The sequence below is a fragment of the Mobula birostris genome, chromosome 5 (genome assembly GCF_030028105.1).
Source record: "Mobula birostris isolate sMobBir1 chromosome 5, sMobBir1.hap1, whole genome shotgun sequence".
NCBI classification, from domain to species: Eukaryota; Metazoa; Chordata; class Chondrichthyes; order Myliobatiformes; family Myliobatidae; genus Mobula; species Mobula birostris.
Genome location: NC_092374.1, coordinates 196,977,500 through 196,989,638, shown reverse-complemented (window position 1 = coordinate 196,989,638; position 12,139 = coordinate 196,977,500). Strand labels below are relative to the sequence as shown.

General features: G+C 47.5%; 1 protein-coding gene across 1 annotated transcript in view; it reads left to right on the top strand.

The window, feature by feature from the left end:
* The window catches only part of LOC140198454 (uncharacterized), a 44,381-nt gene extending 41,976 nt beyond the window's left edge, over window positions 1-2,405 (top strand). Inside the window, 1 exon segment of the mRNA XM_072259538.1 lies at window positions 581-2,405. Within this exon segment, the coding sequence (XP_072115639.1) occupies window positions 581-1,113 (533 nt within the window). The 3' untranslated portion in view covers window positions 1,114-2,405.
* The last annotated feature ends 9,734 nt before the right edge of the window (window positions 2,406-12,139 follow it).

Below are 12,139 nucleotides of genomic sequence, written 5' to 3'. Positions count from 1 at the left end.
GCTGCCAGAGGAAGTGTAGAGGCGGGTGCTGTTAAATATTTCTAAAGAGAATTGAACTGGTATTTGGGTAGGAAAGGGTTAAAGGAATAATAGGCAAATGGGACTAGCTCGCTGAAACAAGTTGGTCAGCACGAGTGAAATCGGCCGAACAGCCTGCCTTATCTCCTCTTTGAATGCCTCCAGTATTCACTCACCCTGTCCTCATCTGACTCCAGTGTTGCTCCTCCCCTTCCTCATAAACATTTCCACTGGCTATCTCCCTTTTTCTTTTCTCTTCTTGAGGTAGTCTGGACCTGAAACATCCACAGTCCATCTCCCTCCACATCTGCTGCTTAAACGAAAGAGTTCATCCAGAATTTTGTGTGTTTTGATCGGGAAAACTCCGCCCTCCATCCCGGGAAAAATTCTTGGGAACGTATTAGTTGTCCATCGGTTGTAGTTGGGTAAAACCCCGGGAAAGATTCCTGTCGGCCACCTGACTGTGCTTGAGGCCTAGCGGACTCGTCCGGTCCCGGGACCGCGCTGCCCGAGTCTGCCCCCGATCCCCGGGGACTCTCTAATTCTCTGCTTCTCCCCCCAGTCTCTGTCACCCTGGATGTGGAAACGGCGAATCCGTGGCTCGAGGTGTCTGAGGATCGGAAGAGTGTGAGATACACCGGGACCTGGAGGAATCTCCCTGACACCGGGAAGAGGTTCACAGACTGGTTCTGTGTGCTGGGATCGGAGGGATTCACATCGGGGAGACATTACTGGGAGGTGGAGGTGACGGGGAATCGGCGCTGGATGCTGGGAGTCGCCGCAGAGTCTATGGAGAGGAAGGGAAAGTTCACACTGAGTCCGGAGACCGGATTCTGGATCGTCGGGCGGTTTAATGACGAGATGTGGGTTCTCACCTCCCCTGTGTCCCGTCTCCCTGCCGGTCCCATCCCCGGGAGGGTGGGAGTTTATCTCAGTTACGAGTCCGGGACAGTTTCATTTTACAACGCGGAGACCAAGTTCCATCTCCACACCTTCACTGGGAATAAATTCACGGAGAAACTTTATCCTTTCTTCGGGCCTTGGGATGAAAACCAGTGGCTGAGAATCTGCTCCGGTTCCGCTCCGGGTCTGTAAACAGGTCGGGTCCCGGGACCGGCGTCAGGAGTAAGTCAGTGTAAACATAAATGTGCAGAGAGTGAAATAAACACGATGTGAGAATTATCGATCCATTAATTTTAACTCGTTCACCGCATCCGTCAACGGAACAGAAACACTGCGGATTCAGCAGCAGCCGCGGGCGGCGGGTCCTGAGCTCCCCGGCTCCCCCGGGTGCTAAAGTCCACCGGGACTGACCGGGTAACTGGGACAAGTGGTGGTAGTGCTGACTGGAAGAGGGAGGTCAGGGTGAATCTTGGAAAGACGGGACATGTAGCGGTGGTACAAAACGCCGGACTGTCAGGGTCCAGGACATCTCGAATCGAGTCGTCAGCATTCTCAAGTGAGAGGGTGAGCAGCCAGAAGCCGTGGTCCATGTCGGTACCAGTGACATGGGTCGGGCGAGTGACAGCTTCTGCTCAGGGAGTTCTGTACTAAGTTAAAGGGCTGGACCTTCAGGGTTGTGATCTCAGAATTGCTCCCTGTGCCATGTGCTAGTGAGAACTGGGAAGATTATACAGTTTAACACGTGGCTGAGGATTTGGTGTAGGGAGGAGGGTATAAATTTTTGGATCATTGTTCTCTCTTCCAGTGGAGGTGGGACCTGTACCACAGAGACTGTCTGCACCTGAACTGGAAGGGGATTCATATGCTTGTGGGAAAGTTTGTTAATGCTGCATGGTGAGGTTTAAACTGGAGTTTCAGGGGGATGGGAACCAGAGTGCCAGAACAATTAGTGGAGAAGTTGTTGAGACAGATATTGGTAAGACCTCAGAGCAAGTCAGGAATCAAAATGTTGAGCATGGTGTAACTAGTATCTGAGCTGTGTAAATATCAATAAAAGAAGTACCGTAGGAAAGGGGGATGAGCTCAGGACATGGATCAACACCTGGAATGATGATATTGTGGTGCTGTGGGAGGGGTGTGGTCGACAGCTGCTGTGAAATAAGAAAGGTCTGACCATATTAATGGGATTATATTACAGACCAGCCAACCATCCTGGGGATTTAGAGGAACAAATTTGTAAAGAGATCACAGACCGTAGCAACAAACATAAGGTTGTTAAAATAAATTATTTTAACTTTCTACATATTGACTGGGAATCCGGCATATTGACTGGTTACCGGAGGATTGGTGGATAGCCAACGTTGATCCATTGTTTAAAAAAGGCTCCAAACAAAAACCAGGAAATTATTGACGTCAGTTGTGGGAAAGTTATTGGAAGGTATTCTAAGGCAGTGGTCCCCAACCTCCAGGCTGCAGACCGATACCGGGCCACGAAGCATGCAGGGGTGCAGCGGTAGCCGGGACGCACCCAGCACATCTTTAAGAAAAAAGCTGAAATAAACAAGCTAATTAATTAGGTTCTGCCCAGAAGCCAGTCTTCATTAGAGGAACTGCGGTGGAGAGGGTCAATAACTTTAAATTCTTCGGCATTAAGGATTGACGTTTCTCTCTCTGAAAAGTGTAAGATTATCTGTCCTGGGACCAGCACGTAACTGTCACTACAATGAAAGCAGTGCAGCGCCTATACTTTATTAGAAGTTTGTGTAGATTCAAAATGTCACCTCGAGCCTGACAGCCCTGTCTTTTCAGCCTGTCTGGGCTGGCGTTTAAATTGACCAAACAGTGGAACAGCTAAAGGCTCCAGTGCCCTGGAAAGAGGAGTGAACATCATGTAGAGCAAGTGAAATCGGCAATCGCCTCCGATCTGAGCCGACATTTACGTGCCGGGTGGCTTCCTAGTAATTAGCTTGTTTATTTCTGCTTTTTTCTTAAAGATGTGCTGGGTGCACTCCGGCTACCACTGCACCCCTGCATGCTTCACGGCCCAGAGGTTGGGGACCACTGTCTAAGGGACCAGATATATAAATTTGGACAGACATGGACTGATTAAGGATAGTCAGCATAACTTTGTACGTGGTCGATCATGTCTAACCAATCTTGTAGAGTTTTCAATGAAGTTCCCAGGAAAGTGGATGAAGGCAAGGCAGTGGATGTTGACTACGTAGACTTTAGCAAGGCATTTCACAAGATCCTGCATGAGAGGTTGGTCAAGAAGGTTCAGTCGCTCAGCGTTCAAGATGAGCTAGTAAATTGGATTAGACATTGGCTTTGTGGGAGAAGCCAGACAGTGGTAGTAGATGGTTAGATGGTGGCCTCTCTAACTGGAGACCTGTGACTAGTGGTGTGCTGCAGGGATTGGTGTTGGGTCCCTTGATGTTTATCATCGATATCAATGATCTGGATGATAATATGGTCACTGGATCAGTAAATTTGTGAATGACACTGAGATTGGGGGTGTAGTGGACAGTGAGGGCTCTACATCAGCTGGAGAAATGGACTGAATAATGGCAGATGGAATTTAATGTCGACAAGTGTGACAATTTGCACTTGGGTAGGACAACCGGGGTCGGTCTTACCCAGTGAATGGTCAGACACTGAGCAGTGTGGTAGAACAAAGTGATCAGGGAATATAGGCCCATAATTTGTAAGAAGTAACGTCACAGGTAGATAGGGTCATAAAGAAAGCTTTTGGCACATTGACCTATCGAAATCCTGTATTGAGTACAGGAGATGGGATCTCATGTTGAAGCTGTGTATGACAATGGTGAGGCCTAATCTGGAGTATTGTGTACAGTTTTGTTTACCTGCTTACAGGAGAGATGTAAACAAGGTTGAAAGAGTACAGGGAAAAATGACAAAGATGTTGCCGGGTCTGGAGGACCTGAGTTATAAGGAAAGATAGATTAGGTTAGGACTGTACTCGGTAGAATGTGAACAATTGAGAGGAGATTTGATAGGGGTATACAACATTGTGAGTGCTTGTCACTCTCACTTTCAGCTTCCACCACTGGCTAGCAGTTTTGTGAAAAGGAGAGCTGAGTGTGTAAGTCTCTTGACATGCCCTGGTGCTCGTGAACCAGAGCCCCAGATATGGGTAAATATCCCCACTGCCTTGTGGGCAGCCTCGGGAGAGACGGAAGCTGCGGGGATAAACTCAGACAGCAAATCCAGAGTGGAACCCCTAAGGCAGCTGGACATCATTGAACATCCTTCCGGCAGTTCCTACAACCAAGCTGATGCCAAACAAGCTTCATAAGCTTTCCTTTGGACCACACTAGTGATGGTGAGAGGGGGATCTTGACGACTGGACATCTCAGGATCTCCATTCCTTCTGCCTCGGCTTGTTATGATGATTATCATCACCCATTGTCCTTCGAGACAGATGGATGCCAACACCAATTGATGGGCTGAATGCAAGCAGGCTTTTTCCACTGAGGTGAGTAGGACTACAATCAGAGATCCTGGGTTAGGGTGAAAGGTGAAAAGTTTAAGGGGAACACGAGGAAAACTTCTTCACTCAGAGGGTCATGAGAGTGTGGAAGGAGCTGGCAGCACATGGTCCATGTGAGCCCAATTTCAATGTTTAAGAGAAGTTTGGATTGTTACATGGATGGCGGGGAATGGCAGACTATGCTCCCAGTGCAGGTCGATGGGAATAGGCAGTTTAAATGGTTTTGGCAGGAACTAGATGGGCTGAAGGGCCTGTTGCTGTGCTGTACTTCTCTGTGACTCTGTCTGTGGAGGGAAGTAGATAGTTGACGTTTTGTCTCGAAGCCCCTCATCCGGACTGAAAGGAAGAGCGGAGACAGTCAGCATGGAAAGGTGGGAGGAAGGGTGGAGTGAGAGCTGGCAACTGATCCAGAGAGGGAGGGGTGGAGTGTGGAAATGTGTCAGAAACTGAGAGGTGAGAGGTGGGAGGGACAAAGATGATGAAATCTGGTAGGAGAGGGAAGTGGACCCTGGAATAAAGGGAGGAAGGTGGGCAGGAGTGTGTGGGTGATGGGCAGATGGACAGGATGAGGGAGGAGGGTAAAGAGATAGGGTGATAGGGACAGGTGGATCAGGAGGAGAGAGAAAACTAAAAAGGAAAAAAAAGCCGGGTGGAATGGCTACTGAAAGTCTGAGAATTCCATGTTCACATCACCGGAGGTCCATGAGCCAGTACTCGTCAGAGGATCAGGAGTGGAGAGGGTCGATAACTTTAAATTCCCTGGTGTCACTATCTCAGAGGACTTGTCCTGGACCCATCACATAAATTTTATTGTGAAGAAAGCAGGACAGCGCCTTAACATCCTCGAGAGTCTGTGGAGGTTTGGCATGTCATCAAAAACCTTGGCAAACTTCTATAGAGGTGAGGTGGGAAGTGCTGACTGGCCACATTACAGCCTGGTTTGGGAACACCACTGCCTCTGGGTGGAAAATCCTACAAAAGGTAGTGGCTTCAACTCAGTACATCACGGGTAAAACCCTCCCAACCATTGAGCACATCTACATGAAACGTTGCCGTAGAAAAGCAGCATCCATCATCAAAGATCCTCCCCACCCAGGCCATGCTCCTTTCTCACTGTTGCCATCAGGTAGAAGGTACACACGCCTCAGGACTTGTTCAAGAACAGTTACTACCCCTCAACCACCAGACTCTTGAACAAAAGAAGATAACTACACTCATTTAAGGACTCTGTTATATTGTTATTTCATGCCCATTATTTACTGCTATTTATTTATATTTCCAGAGTTTGTTTACTATTTACAGTTCCTGATGTTTACAGTTTACAGTTACTGTTCTGTAATTTGCTAAACATACCCGCAGAAAAGGAATCTCAGGGTGTATGTAGTGACATGAATGTACTCTGATAATAAATTTTACTTTGAATTTTGAACATTGAACCAGTTTGCAGGCTGCCCTGTGGAGCGTGAGGAGCTGTTCCTCTCATTTACGAGACAAATCGAGCCTGGATCCCAACAGGTGTCAACATGGAATCAGTTATTTTATTTTGGATACGCTTTATCCCCGGGAAATGCAAGGAAAAGAGCAGCCGGTTGGTCAGGATCCACGGAGAGAGAAACAGATCCACGTGGACAACATGTTCTAGAATTCATTCAAATGCTGCCGGACACTCTGTGGTTTTCAAGTAGTTTTTGTTCATTCTTAGTTTATTAAACCTCTGATTCAAACAAACAAGCAACAACAGCAAAATGATCTTTCCTTACAGGAGAGATACTGGCTCGGATAGAGGAATGGCTGACAGGCAGGAGGCAGCGTGGGAATAAAGGGGGCATTTTCTGCTTGGCTGCCAGTGACTAGTGGTGTCCTCAGGGATCAGTACTGCGACTGCTACTAGTCACATTGTTTGTCATTGATTTAGAGAATGGAATTGATGGCCTTGTGGCAAAGTTTGCGGATGATACGAAGTTAGGTTGAGGGGTAGGTAGTGCTGAGGAAGCAATGTGATTGCAGAAGGACTTAGACAGATTTGAAGAATTGGCAAAAAAGCAGCAGGTGAAATAAAGTGTTGGGAAACGTATGGAAATGCATTTTTGTTAAAAGAACAATAGTGTGGACCAAAATGTGGAGATGATTCAAACATCAGAGATGCAGAGGGACTTGGGATTCCTCATGCAAGACTGCCAGAATGTTAATTTACAGGTTGAGTCTTTGGTAAAGAAGGCAAATACAAAGTTGGCATTCATTTAAAGGGGAATAGAATATAAAAACAAGGAGATAATACTACCACTATGTCGATTCAGGCCTAGGGGGCTGGCGTTGGGTGCAATGACGGACTTTCCACTTCTCCCTCTCCCTCATCAGTGTGTTCAGTTCATCTACAGTAGCCAAGCCGCTGTCTTCTAGGAGCGTGTTGACCATAGTCTTGGGAGGGTGCCCAGGGTTCATCCTCCCGTACTTGGACTGCCATAAGGAGATAATGCTCAGGCATTATAAGACACTAGTCAGGCCAAACTTGGAGTTTTGCCAATAACTTTGGGCCCCATATCTCAGAAAGGATGTGGAGAGTCCAGATGTCGTTCACAAGGATGATTCCAGGAATAAAGGGGTTAACATATGAGGCGCGTTTAGCAGCTTTGTGCCTGTACTCACTGGAATTTAGAAGAATGCAGGGGGGTCTCATTGAAACCTACTGAATGTTGAAAGGAGTAGATAGGGTGAATGTAGAGAGGATGTTTCCTGTGCTGGGGATATCCAGAACTAGAGGGCACGGCCTCCAACTTGAGGGGCGACCTTTCAGAAGGAGGATTGTTTTAGCCAGAGAGTAGTGAATCTGTGGATTGCTCTGTACAAGCTGCGTGGAGGCCCAGTCCATGGGTATATTTTAGGCAGAAATTGATCGTTTCTTGATGGGTCAGGGCATCAAGGGATATGGTGAGAAGGCAGGTGTTTGGGGTTGAGTGGGATCCGGAATCAGTATGAAGGAATGGTGGAGCAGACTCGAGGGTTTGAATCGCCTAATTCTGCTCCTTTGTCTTACGGTCTTGTGGTCTACCTGTCACAAAACATTCTGCAGATGCTGGAAATCCCAAGAATCACAAACAAACTGCTGGAGGAATTCAGCGGGTCAGGCAGCATTAAGTGAAAGGAATAAACAGTTGATATTTTGTGCCGAGAACCTTCATCAAGACTGAAAGGAAAGCAGCAGAAGCCAAAATTAGATGGGGGAGAGTAAGGATCGGTGAGGTGGGGGAGGGAGCATGAGGGAAGAAGCTGGGAGGTGACAGGTGGTAAAGGTGACGGGCTGAAGAGAATCTGATGTTGAGGAGAGTGGACCCCAGAATAAAGGGAAGGATGAGGGTTCCAGAGGGAGGTGATAGACCGGTGTGGAGAAGAGATGGGGTGGCAGTGGAACCAGGATGGGGAATGCAAAAAGAGAGGGAGAAGGGGATGAGTTACTGGAAGTTGGAAAAATAAATGTTCATGTCATCAGGTTGGAGCAACCGAGATGGAATATCAGGTGATTTTCCCCCGACTTTAGTGTGTTCGCATCATGGCAGTACAGGAAGCAGTGGACTCACATATGGGAATGGGAAGTGGAATTGAAATGGGTGGCCAGTGGGAAATGCCGCCTCTGGTGGCGAAGGGTGATGTTAAACCTGATTCTGTTCCAACTGAGGTGCAGTGCAGCAGACACCAACAGAATCAACAAACTTATTTGTAAGGCCAGTGATGTTGTGGGGATGGAACTGGACTCTCTCACGGTGGTGTCTGAAAAGAGAATGCTGTCTAAGTTGCAGGCTATCTTGGTCAATGTCTCCCATCCACTACATAATGTACTGGGTGGGCACAGGAGTACATTCAGCCAGAGACTCATTCCTCCAAGATGCAGCACAGAGCGTCATAGGAAGTCATTCCAGTCTGTAGCCAGCAAACTTTATAACTCCTCCCTTGGAGGGTCAGACACCCTGAGCCGAGAGGCTGGTCCTTGACTTATTTCAGAATTAGCTGGCATAATTTACATATTACTATTTAACTAGTTATGGTTCTATTACTATTTATTATTTATGATGCAACTGCAACGAAAACCAATTTCCCCCTGGGATCAATAAAGTATGACCATGACTATGAGTGCAGTACTGTATTTTCTGTTCCCGCTTTTCCTGCAGTACCGGCTACCAACAACAGGTGGCGATCCTCGCCGTGAAGCTGATCTTTGGGCCGCTCGCTATCTCCATCGTCTGGTTGAAAGCGGTACTGCCTTGAACTGAACTTCCAAACATTTCTCAGTTGGACTGGAGGAGTCCTGAATTCAGAGCATTAACAACAGATAGCCGAGGTTGAGGGTTACACAGAAGTGTACCCGTTTCCTCTCTCACCTCCTTCCATGTGATCCTCAACCTCAGTGCTTTCCAATCACTCACTCACTCACTCTCGAGCCCTGTGAGCCAAAATGCCCCCCCAATGGGGAGTGAGGCGTCAAAGGTATTCACAGTGTGGATTTCTTTCTGCCCCTTCTTCACTCAGTGTTCCAGATCCTCGTTCAGTCCATCCGTCACTCAGGGGAGTCGTGTCACCCGATCAAGGATTGTGCGACACATTTGAGTGGGAAGGAGAGGCCAATGCAGGGGCCACAGGAAGGTACCATGTAACGAACAAGTGCAGCAAAGGGCCAGTATTGGAGGCATGAGATCTGGGAAAGGGCGCACAGAAGGTAAGGGGCAGGGGAATTCCAGAAGTAGACGATCAGAGGGATTTTAATTTTATTTATTAAGATAACATAGAATTGGACCTTCCGGCCCTTTGCACCATGCTGCCCTGCAACCCCCCAATTTAATCCTCGTCAAATCATGGGACAATTTGCAATGTCCTATTAACTTGCCAACTGGTACGTCTTTGGTCAGTAGGAGGAAACCTGAGGTCTTATCGGGGAGAAGGCAGAAGTTTGGAGCTGAGAAGGAAAATGGATCAGCCATGATTAAATTGTAGAGCAGACTTGATGTGCCAAATGGCCTAAATCTGCTCCTATGTCTTCGGGTCTTGTAGTCACTCAGTGGAAACCGACACAGACATGGGGTGAGCTTACAAATTCCTTGCAGGCAGCAGCAGGAATTGAACCTGGGTCGCTGGTAGTGTAAAGTGTTGTGCCAACCAGTACACTACCATGGCACCCTGGACCAAGGTTGAGGGAGGATCAGGTGAGTCTGGGTGTAAATGAAGACAAGGCTTGGATAAAGATAAATGTCTGAGTTTGCATGGTGTGTGTGTGTGTGTGTGTCAGAAACAGAGAGGAAGTCTGAGACTTCGTGGCTTTCCAGGTAAATGCAGATTCAGCACTGGTCCATTTTTTTCCATAATTATTTTAAAACTGATTGAAAGATGCTCACTGGAACAAAGTACTTTCCCACTGACATGCTAACCACTTGCACACTTATTATGAGGTGGTCAAGTGTACAAACTTCTCTTGTCGAACTGTCTGCATATATTTTGTCAAAAAATTTCAGGAACACATTTTACAAATTCTGCCTTTCAAATCACTCAGCACAATGACTATACCAGTTAATCCTAAGATTGTTGAAATCACCCCTCATTGCAATTTTAATTTTCCAACAGGTATCTGCAATCTCCCTGCATTTGGGCTGTCATAATTCCCACTGACTGTTGGGGCCTGTTATTAAACAGTAATAAAGTGATTATCTCCCTGTTATTTATAACTTCGATCAATATAGTCTCACCGGATGCACTCCCAGGCACTATTGTGAAAATTGTTCCAGTGTTCACCAACGTAGCCAAATTGCACATTCCCCAGGAATATCCCTCTAAACTCTTCAGTGCTGTTCTCCTGAACTGACATTGTGACTCCTCATCCTCTCTGGCCTCCATTTCTATCACAGCTCTCGCACCTGTACTCCACAACACTGAGCTGCCAGTCCTGACAATCCATTGAAATTGTTTTGGGAACAGTTATCCTGTCATAATCCCGTGTTCCACATTCCCAGATGAAGACTTTGTGTTCGTCCGCCCTCAACGTCGATGAGGACCTCGACACCATTATGATGGTGTTGAGACTAGCGTGTGATTTGGATTTAAGTGAGGGAGAGTTGCGCAGCATCAGCTTCACTCTCTCTTCCCAATTCCCATCTGGGTCCAGTGGCAAGACAGAGTCTAGACGGCTGGAGATGGGACTAGGCGCGGTGGATGACCAGGACGTCTTCTGTGTCTTGTCCTGCTCTACACGTTCCACGACGCTTGCAGAGACCGCCTCCTTGACCGTTGGACCTTCCATTGGTCTCATCCGCTCAATCCGCTGGAGTCTGTCTTCACATGCTGGGATAGACAACTCCCTATCCCAGATGTAGACAATGAGGCGCTGGAGTCTGAGAGTCAGAGAGGCAGAACAAAATCCACACTGGGAGGAGTGTGTGAAGACCTTTGACCCTTCACTCCCAGGTGGAGGCTTTTTGGCAAAAGGAGTCAGGGTCACAGGGCTGGACAGTGAGTGAATGGAAACGACTGGAGCTGAGGAGTGCATAGAGGTGGGGTGAGAGAGGATGCAGAGAGGAGGGGGTGTGCCAACACTCAAAGGGTGGAGTGAGAATGAGTGCTCTGGGTGGGGAATGCAGAAGGAAGAAGCAGATTGTGGAGATGCAGGAGAGAGGGTCTAACGAGGCTGCATGCAGATTGAGAGGGAGGGAAGATTCTGAAGGAGGATCAGGTTTCGGAGAGTTAGAGGGAAGGCTGGAAAACGTGAGGAGGAGGGAGTGGGTAATGTTTTCTGTGCCTCAGCATAACTGTGTCTGTTTGTGTGAGTGTGGTGTGGCGAGCAGCCATTCTTTTGAGCGTGACAGTGTTCAGTGTTGCTTTGGCTCATCAGGCTTGGGCGAGGTGTCTCTATATTTTTGTTCTTATTTGTTTACAAGTACAGTTAGGAAAAGGGGAAGTACAATGAGATCTAGGTGTTCTTGTACATCAGTCACTGAAAGCAAGCATGCAAGTACAGCAGGCAGTGAAGAAAGCTAATGGCATGCTGGCCTTCATAACAAGGGGAATTGAGTATAAGAGCAAAGAAGTCCTTCTGCAGCTGTACAGGGCCCTGGTGAGACCACACCTGGAGTACTGTGTGCAGTTTTGGTCTCCAAATTTGAGGAAGGACATTCTTGCTATTGAGGGAGTGCAGCGTAGGTTCACAAGGTTAATTCCTGGGATGGCAGGACTGTCATATGTTGAAAGATTGGAGCAACTGGGCTTGAATACTCTGGAATTTAGAAGGCTGAGAGGGGATCTTATTGAAACATATAAGATTATGAAGGGATTGGACACGCTGGAGGCAGAAAGCATGTTCCCGCTGATGGGTGAGTCCAGAACCAGAGGCCACAGTTTAAGAATAAGGGGTAGGCCATTTAGAACGGAGTTGAGGAAAATCTTTTTCACCCAGAGAGTGGTGGATATATGGAATGCTCTGCCCCAGAAGGCTGTGGAGGCCAAGTCTCTGGATGCTTTCAAAAAAGAGATGGATAGAGCTCTTAAGGATAGCAGAATCAAAGGTTATGGGGATAAGGCAGGAACTGGATACTGATAGCGGATTACCAGCAATGATCACAGTGAATGGCGGCGCTGGCTCGAAGGGCCGAATGGCCTACTCCTGCACCTAATGTCTATTGTCTGTTGTCTATATTCATCCTTTTCTGCTACGAACCTCAGTCTCCCAGATAA